General features: G+C 38.1%; 1 protein-coding gene across 1 annotated transcript in view; it reads left to right on the plus strand.

Annotated features, from left to right (window-relative positions):
* Positions 1-22,272, plus strand: part of ctif (CBP80/20-dependent translation initiation factor) — a 112,756-nt gene extending 90,484 nt beyond the window's left edge. Inside the window, exons 12-14 of the mRNA XM_061733656.1 lie at positions 7,155-7,310; positions 17,496-17,549; positions 21,706-22,272. Coding sequence (XP_061589640.1) covers positions 7,155-7,310; positions 17,496-17,549; positions 21,706-21,927 — 432 coding nt within the window. The 3' untranslated portion in view covers positions 21,928-22,272. The remainder of the gene's footprint in view (positions 1-7,154; positions 7,311-17,495; positions 17,550-21,705) is intronic.
* The last annotated feature ends 1,927 nt before the right edge of the window (positions 22,273-24,199 follow it).

Raw genomic sequence — 24,199 nt, forward strand, 5'->3', positions numbered from 1 at the left:
AAATGGATATTGAAATGCCTATTTGAGTTATTTATTTCTTAGTTATTTCACAATAATTATTGTGAAATTATTATTTCAATAGTTATTTTACAGTCATATAATCCAAGCAACACTAACCCAAATCAATATCGAATCGGATCCTATCGGATCGAATCAAATGGTGATAATCGATTCTGAATCTTAAGAATCGGAATCGAATCGATTCTTGACATTTGAATCGATCCCCAGCTCTAATGCCTGTGTATAGAGGCCCCCGTCTTACCTGTCCCAAGGCAGGGCATATACACCAGACTAAGTAAAAAGAACAGAAATAGCAGCAGGGTGTGCTCTGGACTCTCAGCAAGCAGCCATCAACTTGCTGTGAGAGAGCCAGAGGGAACTGGCAAACAGCCCTTTTATAGGACACAGGGGGAGATGATTGGTGGAGGGCGGAGACAGGGAATCAGAGGCTGGCCAATGAGAGATGGGTGGTGAATGCCTGGTGGTTACGGACCTCAGACCTGCAGGGAATGGGTGGTGGGGAGGAGAAGGTGGAAGAGAAATGCAGAGACACAGAGAACTAGGGCTGGGCGATATGGACCAAAAGTCATATCTCGATATTTTCTAGCTAAATGGCGATACTCGATATATATCGATATTTTTTCTGTGACATAATTGGGGTTTCCCCCAAAGCATTATAGCATAGCTTCTCTGTTAGCTTCATTTTTTTCTGAGGCAAACCCTTAAAAAAACAGTCAGTTTTAATACAAAGCCTCGTGCCAAATGTCACACAGGTACATTTATTAACAGAGGTCTGCACAATATCAAAATGTATAAAACAAATGAAATAAAAATAAACTGCCTGCATATATAGAATAAAATTGCTTCTTGAATAAAATAAAACAAATATCCCTTTCCTGCATAACAATTAAATTAAAATACACTGTGCAATTAATATTTTTTTTTATTTTTATTTTTTTTAAATAAGCGATATAAACGATATTTTCTCGTACCATATCGCGTTTGAAAATATATCGATATATATTAAAATCTCGATATATCACCCAGCCCTACAGAGAACCCTACCTAGTTGGCACGTATCAATATAAATATAGTCGAATCAAACAAATCAAGGCAAACTAAAGAAAACAAAACAAATTCCCAACATTTAGTTGTGCTACTATGTATGTATGTATGTATGTATGTATGTATGTATGTATGTATGTATGTATGTATGTATGTATGTATGTATGTATGTATGTATGTATGTATGTATGTATGTATGTATGTATGTATGTATGTATGTATGTATGTATGTATGTATGTATGTATGTATGTATGTATGTATGTATGTATGTATGTATGTATTAATAGAAGTAATTATAATGCATAGTATTACATTATTACTTTACTATAATACTACAATATAATAGAGAACAATTGACAGCAATGGTATAACAATATACTTGAATAACTATTTAAGAGTAGATATGTTGTATATACACTGGTTCATATATTTACCTCCAATTATATACATAAAAATTACTATAAATCTAAAAATATGTCGACATATCTATATATAACTATAAATCAATATATATTAATAGAGATATATAATAATAAATGATGATAATAAATGAAATGAAATATAGTTATATATATACTGTACGTATAATACAACTCAATATATCCATATACATACCTACATTAAACCATATCTATATCCATAATATACATCTATATATCTACATATATTAATAAATGTACATATCTACATGTTTATTCGCATCTGTATTTTGAATAGAATGTTTCTTTGTATCTTTTTTTTTTAAATTGTGACATGTTTTGATTAAGTTGATAAAACTTAATGACAGCTTCTGTGATTTTGAACCCTTCTTTGATATATTTTCATGTATACATAGATCGATAACATTTCAAATAAATCCCACAATAGTTTTAGTCTTTTCATTAAGACTTTCGTAAAAAAATCACTTGAGGCCCAGCTGAATGTTAGAAACTGTAAATGTCCGTTGGCAAAGAGCTTCTCTAAACAGCCAGGGGACAGGAAGACCTGTCCCTCATACACCTTCATTCACTGCTGATGAAAACATCCTCTCAGCCATTACATACTTGGCGGCCGCCCCCTCCATCCTCTCTCCTTCCTTGGACCTCATGAGCTCTATATTCCCATGCTCTCGCGTCTTATCGGCTCCTATCGCCCTGAACAACACGGACCAATTCTTTACTGCTTCCCCTTGCGGGGACTCCTCTCTCTCGTTCTCAAGACCGTCGCTCCACGCCGAGAAACGCATTTCACGAGTGTCATACAGCAAACAAACAGGACATCCAAGGCCAATCAAGATCTGGACATAAAACCAACTGCTTTCTCATCTTTTCAAATTATTTCCCCACCCTTTACTTCGGTCCTTGTGTCTTTTTGCTCTTTTCGACAACATTTCAACATGTCCTTATAGGGCTGGGGATCGATTCAAATGTCAAGATTCGATTCCGATTCTTAAGATTCAGAATCGATTATCAAGATTTGATTCGATTCCGATATTGATTTGGGTTACTGTTATTAAAACTGTTTTTCTAGCTGTTGCATGAATTATATGACTGTAGTTATGCAAAATATTACTACTAGTATTATATTGAGATTAAACGGCAAGTATTGCAGCTAATGATGCTGTAAGGACCAATCACCTCCCAGAATGCTGATAGAACTGCTTTCAGAAACATCGTGTGGGTCAGAATTACCAAACAGATCCAGGGAGGAAACAGAGACGGATGAAATTGTTTTTTTTTTTTTCACACATTCCGTTTTTATTTGTTCCATTTTTGGTCTTTTTTGGTTTTAAATTTTTGAGCATTTGGTTTTTAGCATTTTTTGCAAATGTAACCCCAAGACAGTATATAAAGTAATGAAATATAGACAATTTATGCAATTATAACCTAACACTTTAATGTTTTCATACCTTTAAACATATTTAAAGGCAAAAACATGGCACCAGTTATTCTCGTGTCCAACAAAACATTCCTTTTTTGGGGATAAACAAAAAAATAACCAAAAGTTGTAATGTAATGATGAAAAAAAAAAAATACATAAATAAATAAAAGAAGGAAAAAAAAAATCAAAAAAAAATCGATCTTTAGACATATGAATCGATTTTTAGGAATTAATATGAGAATTGATTTAGAATTGGGAAATCGATTTTTTCAACACAGGCCTATGTCCTTATTTATTCTACTGTGTTTTGTGAGACCAAATCTCCTCATCTGTAGATGTTGAGTCTTTTATCCCAGACACAGCAGCAGAAAATCGGTGCGTTGATCCTTTAACCCTGTTCTCCAGTTTTTATGTACTCGGTCACAGCTTTGTGGTCCCTACTCTTCTTTTATTTTTTACTTTATTCTTTTCTTCCCAGCCATCACAGACCCCCTCCGTGACTTTGGCATTTTGGCTTTATTGCTATAAAACATTTTAAATGTCATAAGTGGCGTTCATGAAGGTTTTAATTAATGATGTTGGTTCCAGACCCCTGGATCTCAATATGGGGGCAATTAGTGTGTGACTGCTCTTCTTATTAAAGGAAGGATGTGAGGGTTTGTTTACTCTAATGTAGCCACAGTTTCACCCATTAAAGACCCCATTTCATTTAATACAGCTGATAGAGAGTGTGATCTTTTTCAATTATGTTACTGATGATTTGTTTTCATCATATTTATGTTTGTCTCTTGAACTCATAAAGCTTTATGTCATTAGTATATGTACATAATAGGGGTGTGATGAGATCTCAATATTTCTTTTTGCGCTAAAAGCTGTATCCGTAACCAGCTAGTTGGAGGAGCAATACATCCTTACTTCTTCAAGCCTGCCAGAAAACCACAAGAGGAACGAGAGCTTTTACCACAACAGCCAGTTTTCAACTTGGCGACTTTGACTCATATATTTCGCGAGTTTTCAGACTCCCTCAGTGACTTTTTTTCAATGAAGCGATTAGTAACAAATCTCGGGACTTGCATGCATTATTCACTCTTCTCAGCGAGCGGCGGGTGCTGCGGCGGGCCCCTCCCCAGTTGTTCATCACATCTACAAGCCGCCACTAGCCCATCCTGCACTGACCAACTGCCGCTGAGTAATAATATAATTAATGTAATTATTATAATAGCTGCACGTATAGTCAGGATAGAGGAGGGTGGGAGTCGTGACATTTAAGAAAAGAAAGTTAATCTGTAGATTTAAACATATTTAGGGTTTTTATACCTCCCTTTTTATGTCCCACGTGATATTATTCCTCTAATTTACAGCATCTATTACAGTTACATAAAATGGTAAATGATGTGATGTTATTTAGAAACATCTAGCTCAGGGGTCGGCAACCCAAAATGTTGAAAGAGCCATATTGGACCAAAAACACAAAAAACAAATATGTCTGGAGCCGCAAAAAATGAAAAGTCTTTTATCAGCCTAAGAATGAAGACAACACATGCTGCATGTTTCTATATTAGTTATACTGTAACTGGGGGGAGATTTCTTTTTTCATTATGCACTTTGAGAAAAAAGTCGAAATGTCGAGAGAAAAGTCAAAATGTTGAGAAAAAAGTCGAAATCTCGAGAAAAAAGTTGAAATTTCGAGAAAAAAGTCGAAATCTCGAGAAAAAAGTCAAAATGTCAAGAAAAAAGTCAAAATGTCGAAAAAAAGTCAAAATTTCGAGAAAAAAGTGGAAATGTTGAGAAAAAAGACGAAATGTCGAAGAAATAGTCAAAATTTCGTTAAAAAAGTCGAAATGTCCAAGAAATAGTCAAAATTTCAAGAAAAAAGTCGAAATTTCAAGATTAATGTTGAAGTACAATCTCGATAAAAGTCGAAATGTCAAGAAAAAAGTCAAAATTTCGAGAAAAAAGTCGAAATGTCGAGATTAAAAAGGAAAGGAAAAAGGAAGAAAAAAGGAAAAAAAGAAGAAAAAAAGGAAAAAAAGAAGAAAAAATAAAGAAAAGAAGAAAAAAAGAGAAAAAAAGGAAAAAAGAGAAAACAAGAGAAAAAAAGGAAAAAAAAAGAAGAAAAAAAAGCTTCTGTATGAACAGCCAAAGATTTTTGAGTTGACAACACAGGTTTTTTTTGTTTGTTTTTGCTTTCCGTCTTTGTGGAGTTGTGCTTCTTTTGTATTTCATACAAGACAAAAACAATGTTTTAAAAGTTAATTTTCCTGTTATGAAAAGAGGTACATTCTCAAAAACCAATGCTAGTTCGTGGATAGTTATTGATATGTTTCCAGTTATAAAAACATTTCTAAATTAACCTCTATTGTTTGACAGCCTAAAAAAATACTTTTACGTTCAACTCTGCTGAGTTTTCATCAACGTAACGGATAAATATTGTCTTGTTCTTGTGAGAGTATCGTCACACTCGTGCATAAGCGAGCCTTTAAAGTCGTTCTGCCTCGTGACATGAGCCGTTCACGTTTCCACAACCCCTAACAAACAGTACAGTCAGGCAGAGAATCTAAAATAAAAATGTGAATAGCGGTTACCATAAGTGTTGTTTAAGTTTCAGTTTAACCTGCTGAGTTACATCTTTACAAGTGTGCATGAAGCATTAACCCATATTAACCCCGACTCTCTCGCAGCGCCGGCACGGCTCAATACCCATCACTTTCCAACTAAATAAACACGCTCTCCTCTACTTCTACAGACGAGAGAAACGCGTTTAATGTGGATTTGGACTGCTTTTTTTGGCTTGAAGTACTTTAATGCCTTAGGTTAATCAGGGTGCCTCCTACCAAAACTCCCATCAGAGGGATTGCAAAGATGTTAATGGTGATTAATGGTCGTGGCAGAACAGATAGCTCACCACCGTTGCTTTTGAATTTATGAGCACTTAAACATCCACCTACATGCTGCCTACCTGTGTGACCCATTTGCAAAAGCTGTGTGTGATGTTTCTGGGTAATATTCTATGGAGTAAGATCACTTCCAAAAAGATGTGTCCATGTTATAACTATTCGTATTTGTAATGATAAACATTTGTATGTAAATAAAAAAGTTGTACCCAAAATTCTGCTTTCACACACGAGTCTGATAAATTATTAGGGTTAGGATTGTTTTTATGTGAGTATGAATCTAAAAGCTGTGAGTGCAAAGTCTTGTGAATACAACTCTAATTTCTACAACTACGAGCGTTCACTGTGAACACGAATTCAAGTTTATGGGTACGAGTCGAAAAACTGTTGAATGACGTCACAGGCAGGAACAGCATAGACATATATACGTAGACGCCCCATCGAGTGCTGAGCCAACTGCCGCATCCAATATGGCGTCAACGTCGCCGCCATATTGGATGTGGCAAGACTGAGCTGTAAACTAATACAAGTAACTGGACTTATTTTCATAAAGCGCCTTTCTACAAAGAAATGTACGTTTTACGTCTCATTTATTCATTCACACACGCACTAATATACTTGGGAAACAGTTAGACACCAAATATAATATATTTAATTTTCTCAGATGGCAAAAATAAGAACTTTATTGATCCCACATGGGAGTAATTCATGTTATATCAGCTATAGAGAACAAGGTAGTGCCGAAAAACAATATATATCCCCCCTCACAAAAATAAGAAAAATATAGAAAAATAGATCAACAACAAATTTAACATTTTTCAAATAACAAAATAACATATTTGAACCATTTTTCAGACAATAAAATAACATTTGAACCATTTTTACGACAATAAAATAATTGAAAAAATCTGAAAAGTAGTTAAAATATGTTATTTTGTTACTTGAAAATTTAGAAATATGTTTTGTTGATGAGAAAATATGTATCTCTATTTTTCTTATGTCTATGCTGTTTCTGCCTGTGACGTCATTTCAACAGTATTTCGACTCGTACCCATAAACTTGAATTCGTGTTCACAGTGAAGACTCGTAGTCGTAGAAATTAGAGAGACTTTGCACTCACAGCTTTTAGATTCATACTCACATAAAAACAATCCTAACTCTAATAATTTATCAGACTCATGTGTGTGACAGCAGAATTATGGGTACAACTTTTTTATTTACATACAAATGTTTATCATTACGAATAGTTATAACATGGACACATCTTTTTGGAAGTTATCTTACTCCATAATATTCAAACTAAATATACTTGTATCTTGTCTCTTCCTCTGCAGAGTGACTTTTCCCGCCGCGAGGAGCTCCAGCAGGCAGATGTGGAGCAGTGGCTGGGCTTCATCACCTTCTTGTGTGAGGTGTTCGGTACGATGAGGAGCAGCTCCGGGGAGCCCTTCAGGGTGCTGGTGTGTCCCATCTTCACCTGTCTGCGAGAGGTCTGTATCACACAGCTTTTTGGTTTTTTTCTCTCACTAAGTATGTTGATCAATCAATCAATCAAATTTTATTTATATAGCACCTTTCATCCAGGTACATGAAATACAAAGTGCTTTGACATTTTGACTGAAAAATAAGCGTAATAAGCAAAAAAGTAAAAACTGGGAGACCAAAAAAATTAAAACTGGGAGACCAATGCACACTGACATACAATATAGTTAATTAAATTAAAAAAAAAAAGGATAAAAGTTCAAGGATTAAGGCTAAAAAATAATCAGTCCACAACAATAAAATATAATAATTCATTTTTGTTCTAGTATTGATATGACATATGTTAAATGACATATGTTAAATGATTTTGAATGATGTAATCTATCGACCATATGAGGGAGGGAAGGGGAGAGGGTGTGCTGTTGTTTTTTTATTTTTATTTACTTTTTTTATTTATTTTTTTATTTTATTTATTTATTTTTTTTATTATTATTATTATTATTATTATTATTATTATTATTATTATTATTATTATTATTATTATTATTATTATTATTATTATTATTATTTATTTTGGTTTAATTAATGTTATGAAAAGTAAAAAAAGGGGGAAAATATTGATAATTATATTATCGTAAATCTTCTTTCTTTTTTTTTTTTAATGCCCTCAATAAAGACATCTATACAAAAAAATATATAATAATAAAACCATTACAAGAGATAGATAAATAAATAAAACAGATACCCTTAAAAAATGTTAAACAGAATAAAACTATAAAATTTGATGCTACATAAAAGCCAGACCAAAGAGATGAGTTTTTAGTCTACGTTTAAAAATGTCCACATTTCCAGCTCCTCTCAGATCCTCCGGCAGGCTGTTCCACAGGTTTGGAGCATATTAGTGGCTAAAAGCAGCAAATGTTTTAGTTCTACTCTGTGGAACAGCTAGAAAGGAAGAGCCAGAGGATCTGAGTTCCTTCCTGGTTCATAGAATAAAAACATCTCTGAAATATACACTGGTGCAAACCATGTATCGCTTTATAAACTAATAAAATAACTTTAAAATCAACATGAAAACTAACAGGTAGCCAGTGTAAGGATTTTAAAATGGGACTAATGTTTCTCTCCTCCTGGTCTGAGTCAGAACTGGCGCTGCAGCGTTTTGAACCAGTTGCAGCTGATTGATGGTATTCTTGGGCAGACCAGTAAGAAGAGCATTACAGTAATCTATCCTGCTGGTTATGAAGGCGTTAGTGCATTAGTCTCTCCGTGTTGCTTAGAGAGAGAAACGGCCTCACCTTAGAAATATTTTTAAAATGATAAAAAGCTGTTTTTGTGACAGCGTACGTGTGATTTGAAATTAAAATCAGAGTCAAATGTGACTCCTATATTTCTTGCCTCTTTGCTCGGGTTTACTCCATATATATTTAGTTTAGAGGCTTAGGCCACGTTTACACGTAGCCGGGTATTTACAAAAACGGATATTTCCCCCTCTACGTTTTGAAAAATTCCATCGTTTACACAAGATCGTTTTTCAAAATATCCTCGTTTACACGAATCCGCATAAATATGCTGTTAAGGTGCTATGAGCATCCAAACCTACAGGGGGCAGTGTAACGAGAAGCGTAAAGTCATTCAAGCCAATCAGAGTCCTGGAAAAAAACGTCAACAAATGACACGTGTGAAGCCTGAATAATATGGTTCCGCGTTAAATCGACGGCGTAGCCTAGGTACGGTGTGCGTCGCCGCGTACCCTACGCTGTAGGCTCTGCATTGGTGTAACGCGGAACCATAAATCAGCCTTGACTGCCAGTTACTTCCAAGACGGAACGAGAGTCTTTCGTTTGGAGTGACAGAGAAGTGGAGTTACTTTTAAGTGTGACTTTAGAATATAAAACAGGTAAAATACAAGAAAATATTGACGGTGGCCAAACTAATTGTAAACACAGGTCGCACACATGACGCTGGTGACGTTTCTGTTGCATGATGTGACGTTCTGAAGCTTAAATCTCCGTTTCCCTCTGTTTAGAAGCAAACGTGAAAACAGAGACCCCGTCCACACGTAGCCGGATATCTGCGGATATCTGCTAAACCGGAGATATTTTCCTCCGTTTTGACCTGTCATCCACACGAAAACGCAAATAAACGAAGGTTTAAAAAAACTCCGGGCAAAGTGAAGATTTTTGAAAACTCCGTTTATGTAGATGCGTGTGGACACACACAACCGGAGATTTGCGTTTTCGAACGTCACATTATGCTCCAAAACAACAACAAATCTGCTCTGACGTGCGCCTTTTGTTTACTACAGATGATCCAGCATCTGTTCTCCAAGCTATTAAATAAATAAATGGTCTCTGCTCTTGACCACCACTTACTGCGTTACACCGACACAGAGGCTCCGCCGTACCCTACACCGTAGGGTACGCGGCGACGTGCACCCTAGGTGTAGGGCCCGCGGCTCGGAGCCCGCAGAGACGCAGAGACGCGGAGGTGCAGATGATCTACAGGTTAGAATGCTTATGAATGTGGTCGAAAACGCAGATCTTCGGTTACGTGTGGATGCAAATTTTTTTATAAACGGAGGAGGGAAATATTCGTTTTTAAAAATACCCGGCTACGTGTGGACGGGGTCAGAGTTTTTGGAAATCTCCACTTTGGCCGGAGTTTTCAGAAATGATCGTTTTTGGTGACTTTGAGCTCCGTTTTCATGTAAACGAACGGCCAAAACGCACGAAAACGCCTCCGTTTTTGCTCCGTGTAAACAGGGCCTTAGTTTAGAGTTTGATAGCCAATCAATCAAGCCCATCCACACCTTAGTGAAAGGAGAGCATCCAGCTGTGTCTGTGTATCTTTGTCTGCTCAGTTTTGTTTCCTGTTTTTAACCACAGATAGTCTAGACTGCAGACACCACACTGGGTTTTGGTTAATAGTGCAAACAGTCAGAACACCGCCAGTTCCAGGAACATGCGTGACCTCAGGTTAAGTTCTCGTTAGTCGGCCGTGCTCTCTCGAGCACGCTGGGCCCAGGTCACCATGGAAACCATATAGGGTAGTCACAGCAGATTCTCTGCATTACAGAAGTGATTAATAAGATATCGGATATCAAAAAGGGGAAGCAACTGGGTGGAAAGGAAGTGAGAGGAAGTGAAGAAGTCTGCGGTTTGGGTGACAGTTTCTGCAAAAAGAAGTTGTAGTCGTGGCATTGACAGGTAAAAGAGAAAGTAGAAAGCAGACACGATGACGGAAGCTGGGAGGGAAAGTTGCTTTTAACATGTCCTTTAAAGGAGATGAGGAAATAATGGCATGTTGGTGAGTTTTTGACTTCTGCCAGTCTGGTACTTAACACGCAGCCAGAGTCTCATTAAGACGCAACAATGACACATCTTTAATGCCGTCCACACCCTGTCTGGGGTTATGCCCGGCGCATTATCTCAGCCTGTTTAAAGGCTTGGTAGCGTGACCAACGGTGTGGAGAAGTATATCCCAATTACACATCAGCAGTGACAATAGAGGTCACATAGTTCTTGGACATAATATATTTGTATATATTTGCAACCCCCTTATGCTGGTGTGTGTTTTCCAGAATCATCGTTCCTTAGTTTCTGTCTCCTGTTGTAGTCGGTTGTCAGAAAACCAGCCATGAGCCACGTGTGCGTTTGCTTGCAGCGCATTTGTGGCTGTTTAACTTGCAGGAGCAGGTAAAAACGGAGGTGGAGGGAAAAAACACGTCCCAAGCAGAGCTTTTATAATGCCACTCATAGGCCTGTGTTGAAAAGATCGATTCTCCGATTTTAAATTGATTCTCATATTAATTCCTAAAAATCGATTCATATGTCTTAAGATCAATTAAAAAAAAAAAAAAAGTTTTTTTTTTTCATCACTACATTACAACTTTTGGTACTTTTTTGTTTATCCCCAAAAAAGGAATATTTTGTTGGACACGAGAATAACTGGTGCCATGTTTTTGCCTTTAAATATGTTTAAAGGTATGAAAACATTAAAGTTTTCAGTTATAATTCCATTATAATTGGATAGATTGTCTATATTTCTTTGCTTTATATACTGTCTTGGGGTCACATTTGCATAAATGTTAAAAACCAAATTCTCATAAATGGGGAAAAAATAAAACCGATTTAATCCGTCTCTGTTTCCTCCCTGGATCTGTTTGGTAATTCTGACCCACATGATGTTTCTGAAAGCAGTTCTATCAGCATTCTGGGAGCTGATTGGTCCTTACAGCATCATTAGCTGCCAATACTTGCTGTTGAATCTCAATATAATACTAGTAGTAATATTTTGCATAACTAGACAGTCATATAATTCATGCAACAGCTGAAAAAACTGTTTTATTAACAGTAACCCAAATCAATATCGGATCGAATCGGATCGTGATAATTGATTCTGAATCTTAAGAATCGGAATCGAATCGATTCTTGATATTTGAATCAATCCCCAGCCCTAGTTACTCAAGCGTATCTGACAGACAATCAATTAAAAGACTAGAATAAAGGTCAAAAAAGCTTCTGAAAGCTCGTAGTGATGAGTGGCTCTTAACCACAAGATAGGCCTTTAACACTATTTCCACATCGTCATTTATTAAATTCTGATATCAATTACAAGCACTTAAAAAACATTCTTAAAGTTTAAGTAGATCAGATTTTCTTGAAGAATACTTTAAAACTACTTGAAGAGTATGTATGAAGTGGGAATGGGCGATATTTTACCGTTCACGATAAACCGTCAAAAGAATTCCTCACGGTAAGAATTTGTATCTCACGGTAAAAATAATAAATTCCCGTTGATGACGTTTTTGTGTAAAGATGATTTATGGAAGGAAGGAAGGAAGGAAGGAAGGAAGGAAGGAAGGAAGGAAGGAAGGAAGGAAGGAAGGAAGGAAGGAAGGAAGGAAGGAAGGAAGGAAGGAAGGAAGGGAGAAAAGAGGAAGGAAGGAAGGAAGGAAGGAAGGAAGGAAGGAAGGAAGGAAGGAAGGAAGGAAGGAAGGAAGGAAGGAAGGAAGGAAGGAAGGAAGGAAGGAAGGAAGGGAGAAAAGAGGAAGGAAGGAAGGAAGGAAGGAAGGAAGGAAGGAAGGAAGGAAGGAAGGAAGGAAGGAAGGAAGGAAGGAAGGAAGGAAGGAAGGAAGGAAGGAAGGAAGGAAGGAAGGGAGGGAGGGAGGGAGGGAGGGAGAAAAGAGGAAGGAAGGAAGGGAGAAAAGAGGAAGGAAGGAAGGAAGGAAGGAAGGAAGGAAGGGAGAAAAGAGGAAGGAAGGAAGGAAGGAAGGAAGGAAGGAAGGAAGGAAGGAAGGAAGGAAGGGAGAAAAGAGGAAGGAAGGAAGGAAGGAAGGAAGGAAGGAAGGAAGGAAGGAAGGAAGGAAGGGAGGGAGGGAGGGAGGGAGGGAGAAAAGAGGAAGGAAGGAAGGAAGGAAGGGAGAAAAGAGGAAGGAAGGAAGGAAGGAAGGAAGGAAGGAAGGAAGGAAGGAAGGAAGGAAGGAAGGAAGGAAGGAAGGAAGGAAGGAAGGAAGGAAGGAAATGAGTCAGAAAGAAAGAAGGAAAGAAAGAAAGATAAATTCCTGTTGATGAGGTTTTTGTGTAACAAACATGGCGGATCTGAGAGCGAGATAGATTTATAGTTAAAAAGATGGAGTTGAATTGGTATTTTTTTATCATCATTTTTATCGTTATCGGGATAAATGCCAGAAATGATCGTGATACATTTTTTAGTCCATACCGCCCATCCCTAGTGTGAACCCAGTTCTCCTTTCTTATTCGTGTTTATTGGGTTTGTTACGAGTCGATGCTCGAGTCGTTAAAATGAGGAACGGAGATTCACCCCAAAGCATGTCGCTTTACAGGAGCATTTAAATTACTTTTCAAAAAATTTACAAGACTTTTAAATTAGTATTTGTCCCAAACTTAACCCTCGAAAAACAAAAAGAATAGTCTCTACCTTTAAATAAATAAATAAATAAATGCATTTGTTTCTCCGAAGCTGCCAGCGGGATATTGGTTTACAGTTGCACATTGCAGACGTGCAAACACACTGTGGTTGGTTGTGACATCAGAAGGTATTTATATGCTGCCCGGGTATCCTCTTTAAAAGTCCACACAAGCTTTCATGGTCAATTCAACTTAACGCTGTGCTTTGTGTGTTATTTGATCTGAAGTTAGTAAAGGAAACAACTCTAATGTAACAGGAACGTTGTAATATTCTGTTACATAACTACAGAATGAGTCGTCCTAGTGTTAAGCCTGCTGTTGGACAATGGAAAAATTGAATTTTAACTTTTAATAACGCTATCTGAATACTGATGACTAGTTCATTCCCCCCACCAGCAATGCGTTGGCAGATTTCATCACACTAATATGCTCGTGTTTGAATAATTAAGTCAAACAGAGAGATAAAGTAACAACTGAGAGTTTAAATGAATGAAGAAATTAATTGAGCTGCTGAAGCTGTTATTGTAATTTAGATGCATTTATTCTGTTTAGCGTCGAGAGAGGATCACACTTCCTCTCAGTTCAGGAGTCGGCAACACAAAATGTTGAAAGAGCCATATTGGACCAAAAAACACAAAAACAAATATGTCTGGAGCCGCAAAAAATGAAAAGTCTTGTATCAGCCTTAGAATGAAGAGAACACATGCTGCATGTTTCTATATTAGTTATAACTGGGGGAAGATTTTTTTTTTCATTATGCACTTCGAGAAAAAAGTTGAAATGTTGAAAAAAAAGTCGAAATGACGAGAAAAAAGTTGAAATGTCAAGAAAAAAGTCGAAATTTCAAGAAAAAAGTCGAGATTAATGTTGAAGTACAATCTCGAGAAAAAAGTCGGAATGTTGAGAAAAAAGTCAAAATGTCGAGAAAAAAGTCAAAATTTTGAGAAAAAAGTCGAAATGTCGCAATTAAAAAGGAAAGGAAAAAAGAAGAAAAAAAGGGAGAAAAAAAAGAAGAAAAAAAGGAAAAAAAAGGTCAAACATTTTTGAAAAAGCTCCAGGAGCCACTAGGGCGGCGCTAAAGAGCTCTAGAGCCACGGGTTGCCGACCCCTGTCCTAGTTGTTGTTGCACTTTTCACTCCTGATCAAACGCCTTCCGAGAGAAAACTCCTGACTTGACACCGAGCCCTGAGGTCCACCGCTGCAGGAATTTGGTTTTTGATGACACAAGTCAGACGTTAACTTTCAGATCTGCAGGATAAAAAATGCGTTAAGTGGTCTGAAGACCTCCCTTTTCTAGAGAGAGAAAGAAAAAAATGCCAGATAATGTGTAATGATCTCGTCAGCTAACTTGAAACCGGTTTTAGTAAAAGCAGCCGAGCTAACAATGATTACAGATTATGTCATTTTAAAAGTATTGGGACAAAACTTTACCCCGAGCTCCAGAGAGATCTCATCATGAGCTAATCCTGCTCGTCACATAGTTCTCCTTCTCTGGAAGGGATGGGACTAAAGTTTCCACATCAAACAGCCACTTGGTTACTGCGACTGTCGTAGCGTGCTGAGGAGCTGACATATGAGCAACTGCTGCGCCGGAGTGACGGGAGGAATGCCATGAAGCTTACGGGGTTGGAAAAGAGAGGCAGACTCATGCTGAACGTAGATCAGAACGCAGCATTTCTGGTTTCATTTCACGATAATTTCTGGCATTTATCCCGATAACGATAAAAATGACGATAAAAAAAATACCAATTCAACACCACCTTTTTAACTATAAATCTATCACCACATTCAGTCTTTGTTTCTTTCTTTCTTTCTTTCTTTCTTTCTTTCTTTCTTTCTTTCTTTCTTTCTTTCTTTCTTTCTTTCTTTCTTTCTTTCCTTCTTTCCTTCTTTCCTTCTTTCCTTCTTTCTTTCTTTCTTTCTTTCTTTCTTTCTTTCAGGCTCATTTCTTTCCTTCCTTCCTTCCTTCCTTCCTTCCTTCTTTTTTCCCTTCCTCCCTTCCTTCTTTCCTTCTTTTTTCCCTTCCTTCCTTCCTTCCTTCCTTCCTTCCTTCCTTCCTTCCTTCCTTCCTTCCTTCCTTCCTTCCTTCCTTCTTTCCTTCTTTTTTCCCTTCCTTCCTTCCTTCCTTCCTTCCTTCCTTCCTTCCTTCCTTCCTTCCTTCCTTCCTTCCTTCCTTCCTTCCTTCCTTCCTTCTCCCCTTCCTTCCTTCCTTCCTTCCTTCCTTCCTTCCTTCCTTCCTTCCTTCCTTCCTTCCTTCCTTCCTTCCTTCCTTCCTTCCTTCCTTCCTTCCTTCCTTCCTTCCTTCCTTCCTTCCTTCCTTCCTTCCTTCACGTACGTTGTACGTGGATTTAACACAGAACCATAAATCAGTTTTACACAAAAACATCATCAACAGGAATTTATCATTTTTACCGTGAGATACAAATTCTTACCGTGGGGAATTTTTTGACGGTATATCGTGAACGGTAAAGTATCGCCCATTCCTACTGTAAAATAACTTGAAATAATAATTTCACAATAATTATTGTGAAATAACTAAGAAATAAATAACTCAAATAGGCATTTCAATATCCATTTAAAGTGCAAAAAAAAGAAAGAAATTGCAACAGCTCAAGCAGTAAACAGATTATTTTAGCTTGTCTGATTTATTCTGTCACCAGACACAGCTGGACATGAAGCACCGGCATTTTTCAGGTATTTCATGACAAACCGTGTCCGATAACAGAGAAACCAAACAAGCTATAGTAAATATAGATAATATGAACTTCATTGAACTAATATAACATTTAGAAATTTAAGCTGAAATGTCCAGCATTTTCTCTAAAGAAAAGTTCATTTAATTCAGGAGTTTTCAAAACTACTGGGATTAAAGTTCACCAGGCAAAAATGTAATGATGAAAAAAAAAAAAAAAAAAATTATCAAAAAAAATAAATAAAAATCGATCTTTAGACATACAAATCGATTTTTAGGAATTAATATGAGAATCGATTTAGAATCAGAAAATCGATTTTTTTCAACACAGCCTACTTTTGACTGTTTTTCTTAACCCGTGCATTCACATGTGCTTTAGTTTTCCGAGCATACGAATTAAACCCTTAGTATTTATTTGTTTTGTTAAGTTGTTGGGGTGGAAACACAGTGTAAACAAGCTGACAACTAAAGAAGACAAATACTTCTACTTCTCTAGTTAATCTTGCTAAAGTCTAGTGACGAATAATTGTTTTAGTTAACTTGGGAACGGCATAAACAGTTTGCAAACACGGCGCCGATGCAATCACCTTGTAAAGTGAGCGTGTTTATACTTTACCTCCTCCTAATAAAGAACATATATTTGGTGTGTCTGGGTTGAAGTCGATCACTTGGTCCCTCTTCCTGTGTTTGACTCTTTCTAACTTCTCAAGGCTTCATGATGTTCAGCAGCTGGCCATTAGCTGAGACATTCAACAAGTTTTTGCCCTTTTTTTTATGACATTAAACAATATCTGCAAGGTTATGGATAAGTAACACAGAGGGCAGCAGATAAAGTTAGCGTGACCACGTTCTTTTGGTGTAGAAATTCCCATTTTTCCCAAAGTTATTCCCCAAAAAACGGCCAAAAAACCCCATTCAAAGTGGAGGTCAAAAAAAAAAAAAATCACCTTTTTTCTGAGTCACCTAGCGCTCTATACCTGCACGTAGAAATGTGATTCAAACTTCAAAACGGAGGAAAACTTCTCTTCTCTCCAAAAAAAACCAAACAGTTTTTTCCCTAAGATGTACACTTTTCAAAATATGAGCACACAAGCGAGGACTGGAAATCACTTTCTCCTGAACACTGATTCGTGTGCGTGTATATTCACTCATTGATCTCATTTATTTTGTCCTAAATATCCTCTCAACACCCCAGTTCCTTCCTTCCTTCCTTGCTTCCTTCCTTCCTCCTAGTTCATCGGGGGCCTAATATGCTTACCAGCTCCAGCGTTTGTCTTTGGTTGTCACTGTTTACAGTGTGCATTTAAAAGCCGGCCCGTCGTCTTCCACGAGTTAAGATGTAGATGCAAGAAAAATAATTGCAATCAGGATTAAGTCTTCTTTCCCTTCTCTTGCAAGGAGATTAACAAACACAAACAATTGCATTCGCTCCGCTCCTTATTTGGTCTTTATCCAAATATACACAGATCACATGTTTGGATTTTACCCTTTTTTATTTTGTTTTGTGCAGCCTGTGTCTCTCCTAGTCCCAGCACAGTCACAAACTGTCTGCTCTTGTCCTTTTTTAGCTACTCGAGTCGACAGATGTGAAGGAAGATGCAGTCCTTTGTTGCTCCATGGAGGTATGGACCACACACACGCACACACTACTGTTTAAACTAACGACTAATGCTTTGTTTACGAGCTATAGAATCAGTTACGTAACATTATATAACAAATACACAAACGTCACATCGTGATTGATGATAGTCGAATCCTTTCTCTCACATCAGTTCATGCGGTCGGTAACAACGTGGACTTGTGTCACGGACACACAAGTCCTGCTTTTCCAGAGGGGAGTGTTGGTGTGTTGTTGTGAAGGACAGGAAGTGCAGGCCACTGTATAGCTGTCACGTAGCATGAACCGCTGAATTACCGGACGAGCCGTCCGTGACATCATCAGGGTTTCCTAAGGAGCCATTTTTGAATCCCCCTTTTTTTCTTTGTACACTGCAACGCTATGATGTAAATGGGCCGAACAAACAAGACCAGGAAGCCACCTGGAATATTTAGTTTAGTTTAGTTTATTTAGCACATAACATAAAAAAATAACATTACACAAATAAGTGCAGTTAAAAGAAACTGTGCAGGGAGGAGCGAGCAAGCCAGTAGGCTTATGACAGGGGTCGGCAACCCGCGGCTCTAGAGCCGCATGCGGCTCTTTAGCGCCGCCCTAGTGGCTCCTGGAGCTTTTTCAAAAATGTTTGACCTTTTTTTTTTCCTTTTTTTCTTCTTTTTTTTCTACTTTTTTTCTCAGATTTTTCTTTTTTTTTTCTTCTTTTTTTTCTCAATTTTTTCCTTTTTTCTTCTTTTTTCTCTTTTTTTCTTCCTTTTTTCCTTTTTTAATCTCGACATTTGGACTTTTTTCTCGACATTTCAACTTTCGCCATTTGCCTTCATTCTAAGGCTTATACAAGACTTTTCATTTTTTGCGGCTCCAGACATATTTTTTTTTTTTGTGTTTTTGGTCCAATATGGCTCTTTCATCATTTTGGGTTGCCGAACCCTGGCTTATGAGGAGCCCCCACCTAATAAAATTTAACAAAATAGTGATGAGGATACAAAATAAAAAAAATAAATAAAAATAATATATCATAAAATTGCATGTAGAACATGAATGAAAATAAAATAAAAAAAAGAAAATAAAAAATTACTGTAGACATGATCATGAAAATATGAATATTATGCTGAACAAATGGCACAGAATATGAAGTACAAAAGAAACATTAACAGTGGGGAAAAGCAAGAGATTTCTTGACTACATTGTTGAATTAAATCTTCTCTTGAGCGACTTTTGAAAATGGATAGGGACCTACAATTGTTTGCAATCTGGTACCAACTATTCCAGACTTTGACACCTCTAAACCTAAACAAAAATTGGCTTCTAGATTCCAGACATTTCGGCGGATGTAGGGCGAGGGCCTGCCGAGTTGAGTAGGAATGAAATTGAGAGTTTGTGGCAAAGTATGACCTAAAGTGCTCAGGAACATTTCCTTCTGAGGAAAATATCTTGTAAAGAAAAATGCATATTTGGTAAGAAAAATGCATATTTGGTATGCCCACCCATATGTTTGAACTAGGCTGTAAATACTTTCTACAGTAAAGTTGGACACATGAAGATCAATGGAGATTGACGCGGTTTTGGAGCCAGAACCCAGTGGTCAATTGTGGAACTGCAACATTTCTCAGTTCAGCTTTAGGCTCAACCTGGAAGTTGGAGTCTTTTTCCTCTTGGAGTCAAATTGCTCCTTCATTGTTTGTTCTGAAGTCCCTGACCAAAGCTTTGACCCTGAAACAACAAACGAAACAGGTATCCAGACAAAGCTGGTAACGGCTGAGAGTTTTTAACAACAGCCTGAACTCTACAAACTCTTATCTAATCAGAATTAGAATCATTAGAATCATCACCATTTTTGGCCTGTTATGTCGAACAAAACAGGGAATTTGTCTGATATTTTTGCTCACTGTACAGTAAATAGACAAATGACAGCTCTTATTAACATATATATTTATTTTTTTTAAAGTGAAAGGTGCAGCAGTATGAGGTAGACATGGTTGGTTATTAATCTTAGGACTGACAAACAGAGAAAGTTACACATTTTTAATTATATAGTTAATATGAAAAGCAAAACCATGACCTGTTTACATTTGTTTTGGTCTTTGGTATAATAGTTAAATCAGAAAAAACTGTTTACAAAATGGAAGGTGGCTTCTCTCCAACTACTGCAGCAATGTTCGACACATATTAGAGAATACATTTCACTACCATCCTAATCTTTTAAGATAAGCTGTTAAATTAAACGACTAAGTCTGGCTATGATCGTAACATGACTTCACCGATAATGTTAACATGTTCCCTGTATATTGTTAGTTGCATGAAGTAGGGGTGTAACAATATATCGTGCCACGAAATTTCCCGATACGAAAACGTCACGATACGTGTCGTGGAGGTGACAAAGTGTATCGCGATATTGGATTATTAATATTAATCTATTGTGTTGACAGTAATGCGCATCCGACCGCGCCTCGACCCGCGGACCAAAATCTTCCTCCGCTCAGAAGAAACTAGTCCCGTTTTGAGCTCTGAACCTTTAATTATTTAAGGCTGGTGTAGAGTTAAGCCTTACCTTATTAAATTAAACATTTTTCGGGTCGTGAGTAGGATAAACACGAGGACAACTTCTGCTGAGTTCCAGTGTACTTTAATGTCCCTCAACAGCGTAGGATTTTAGAACATCAACACAGCACCTAGTGCCGTACTGTGGCGTATCACTCCGCCCAATCTAAAACAGACTAATCACTACAGATAAACTGACTAGTGTCATTATAGTCCCTGATTTACATCAGAATATAAAGAATATATTTGTAAAATAATGAACCCTGAATTACCAAAATAACCTTAACAAAAATAAATCTCCTCTTACACGTATAAGGTGAGCATGAATCAATCTTTTTTATGATGTCAAATTGTATGTATTTATTTACTTTTATTTATTTATTTAATTTTAGTTGTTACATTTCTGGAAAAGAAAAAAGTCAAATCATACATGAGAGAAACTATTCAGTTTGTGGGTAAATATTTGTACTTGTATGAAACTGAAGATGCATAATGCAAACCTGACATTTACTTTTAGTTCAGTTTGTGGAAAATGGTTGGTCTGGCTTTCTCTTTAAAACTTAAACAGTTATAAAGCATTACAAACTGTAACAATAGGGCAAACGCACAGCATTGTTTTGTATTTTGTAGTGATGCACCGATTGTTCGGTAACCGAAATTGTTCGGCCGAAAATGGCAAAAAAACACTTTCGGTGTTCCGTGGAATAAGTGGGGAAAAAAACGAACAATTAATAACGGAGTTGTAAAATAAGGAAATAAACTGGCCGCTCCGTCCCGTAACGTTGTGCACTACATAAATCGTTGGCCAACCAAAAACTAACCCCATAAGAATTTTACCTAATGTTCACCAGGAGGTGGAACCAAAACAACATAATGCTGGGAAATTAAAACAAATAATATTTTTTTTATGTTCAATTAATATTTTCTACCTTGTAATTTTGTAAAATATTTTTTTCTTTGAAAAGCATGCCTAAATCAAATGTATTTGATTTATGCAATGGTGAAAAAATTGGCAAAATAAATGAAAAACTGCTGAAGAACCATGTTCGGTATTCGGCCAAGTGTTTATTGTTATTTTTGGTTTCGGTTTCGGCCACAAATTTTCATTTCGGTGCATCACTAGTATTTTGTGTCTTTCAAATAAAAGACAATTTTTTCCAGTCATATGTTCCTCATTCAAGGTTGTTAAAAAAATACTGCTATAATATCGTATCGTTATCGTGACCTCAGTATCGTGTATCGTGAGATTAGTGTATCGTTACACCCCTAGCATGAAGGAAGATAAATCACCTCAGGGCAGAAGAACGGGAACTGCAGGGAGCTGAGATTCACTAGAAAAGTCCTCAAGCAGCGACACAGAAAGGCCTCGGGGTATCAAACCAGAGCAGGGACGGACGTGCTCTGAAGGACAAACAGTTATTTAGATGCTGACACATAAAACCCTCATGGTCAGAGAGAGTGTGAATCTCTCTCTGTCTGACTGTTCTCACAATAAGAGGGTGCCAGACTTGGTGTCTCACGCCCACAGAGGAACAAAGATGTTCAACCACGTACTTCCTCCCTCCCTCCCTCCCTCCCTCCCTCCCTCCCTCCATCCATCTCTTGTTTTTCCTCCTATCTAGTTACAGAGTACGGGCCGACTCCTGGAGGAGCAGTTCCCAGAGATGATGACGGAGCTGTTAGCCGCCGTCAGGGACAAGATGTTGTGTCCTGCAGGATCTCAGCTGACTCGCTCGCTGCTCATGGAGGTCATCGAGTTGCACGCGCACCGCTGGGGCCCCTTGGAGGCCCTCACCACCCAATACTACAACCGTACTATCCAAAAGCTCACCACCACTGCCTAGCCCTAGCCGCCAAGCTCCCACGGGCGGCAGAGGAGACGGACGGGCCCTCACGCTGATTGATGCCCCGGTGGGGGCGGGGGGGGGAGATGGAGATGTTTTCTCCTCATCAACTTCAAAAAGTAACGACACTCTTGCCTGCTTAAATAAATGCTATACATAGCTCTTGAGCTTAACTGTGAATTCCACGAGACAGGTGATGACGGTTCACTGCCAAAAAACAAAGCAAACACGAGCTACCAAACAGGTAACGGTGAATCTGGACACGGCTACGTGGCCGGTAGGGGCGTGCTTGGTCCACGCCGCGTCTGGGAGCTCGGCCAGCTGCGGGATGCTGAGGGATAAAGGAGGAGAAAAAGGGGTCATGCAGAGGAGAGGAGGAGAGGAGGAGGAGAGGGCAGCAGCCTGTCCGCGGGGAGTGAAGAGAGTCGTACCCAAAGATGAATGGATGGGTGTGGGGGGGCTGCGTCAGTCTTTTCATTGTGCTCATTTGCCAAGCCCCCTCTCTGTCTCTCTGTCTCTCCATCCCTCCCTCCCCCGTCCCTCTTCTGTCGCTCCGTAAGCCCCTGGGGTCTGCGTGGCTGATTAAAAGAGGCGGAGCAGGAGGCCGGGGAGCAGGGGAGCAGACACGGTGCTGTCTGGGCCGTCTGCCCCGCTGGGCCAGGCTCCGGGTCAAAGGGTCTCTCGGTGCAGCCATCCCCCCCCAGCAGGAAGCCCCTTTGAGGGGATGAGACAGCGGGCCTGCTGGGCAGAGAATACGGATCAGGCTGGCTGGAGCAGGGTGGCAGATGGTTGCTGGAGCTCCTGTGAGGCGACACACTCCTCACACACCCCACCGGCACCCCGAGCTCCCGGTTCCCCGCAGAAGCAGCAGACGCAGCAGACGCAGCAGACGCCCAGCACTCGTGGTGGGGGCGGGAGTTAAAAAATAGATACAATTAAAGCAGAGACTGCTGTCTGGTAATAATTCTGTTTTTGTCTGGCTCCTCTGCTAAACAAAACAATGCATGTCCATGTTTTATCAACCCCAGCATTAATGTTGTATTTTTTTTTAATTTTATTTTTTTAAATCACTGATTTTTAATTGTAAAGTCTTCTTTAGTAGTCCAGGGGCCAGAGCCCAAAACTCACTTGTCAGCACCACTCAAGGTGACCAAACTTGCTTATAATTTTTGAAAAGATCCATGTCTGTAGATGATATTCTGGTATGATAACCTTCCTGAGTGGCAGCTGGATCAGAGTTATCAGCTCATGAAGTTAAACCCCCTTCAGAAAATTACATTTTAGATGCTGCTGCATATCCTGGTTTAGACTCATGTACAGGAAATCTGTCAATGTTTCACTATATTGTCTTTGGTATCTTTTTAAAGGGGACCTTTTAAGCATTCATTCAAGCTAAGATGTGAATCTTTCTGACCAACATAGAGGTCACTGCAGCTCTTTAAACTATAAACAACACACATTTTTACACAATTTTCGCCTAAATGATATACTATCTTTTATCCCTGTGTTATCTAGGAACAACAGAGACACAAAATACAAAAACTGGAATACTCGCAGGAGCATAAGGATTCAGGAAATGTATAATATTCCCCTACTATATCATTGTTACAGGTCATTGTGAGCCTTAAACTAGAAGAGCATCATTAGGCTCCTATGAAACTATAACAGCCACTAGACCAGGGGTCGGCAACCCGCGGCTCTAGAGCCGCATGCGGCTCTTTAGCGCCGCCCTAGTGGCTCCTGGAGCTTTTTAAAAAATGTTCGACCTTTTTTTCCTTTTTTTCCCCTTTTTCTTCTTTTTTGCTTCTTTTTTTCCTCTTTCTTTTCTCTTTTTTTTCCTTTTTTTCTTTCTTTTCTTGTTTTTTTTTGCTTTTTTCTTCTTTTTTTCTCTTTCTTTGTCTTTATTTTCTCTTTTTTTCTCTTTTTTCTCTTTTTTTCCTTTTTTTTCTTTCTTTTCTTGTTTTTTTCTTCTTTCTTTCCCTTTTTCCACTTTTTTTTCTTCCTTTTTCCTTTCCTTTTTAATCTCGACATTTCGACTTTTTTTTCTCGACATTTCCACTTTTTTCTCAACATTTGAACTTTTTTCTCGAGATTGTACTTCAACATTAATCTCAACATTTTGATTTTTTCTCTAAATTCTGACTTTTTTCTCCAAATTTTGACTTTTTTTCGACATTTCTCCTTTCACCATTTGTCTTCATTCTAAGGCTTTCATTTTTTGCGGCTCCAGACATATTAGTTTTTTGTGTTTTTGCTCCAATATGGCTCTTTC

This window comes from Cololabis saira, chromosome 11 (assembly GCF_033807715.1).
Source record: "Cololabis saira isolate AMF1-May2022 chromosome 11, fColSai1.1, whole genome shotgun sequence".
Taxonomy (NCBI): domain Eukaryota; kingdom Metazoa; phylum Chordata; class Actinopteri; order Beloniformes; family Belonidae; genus Cololabis; species Cololabis saira.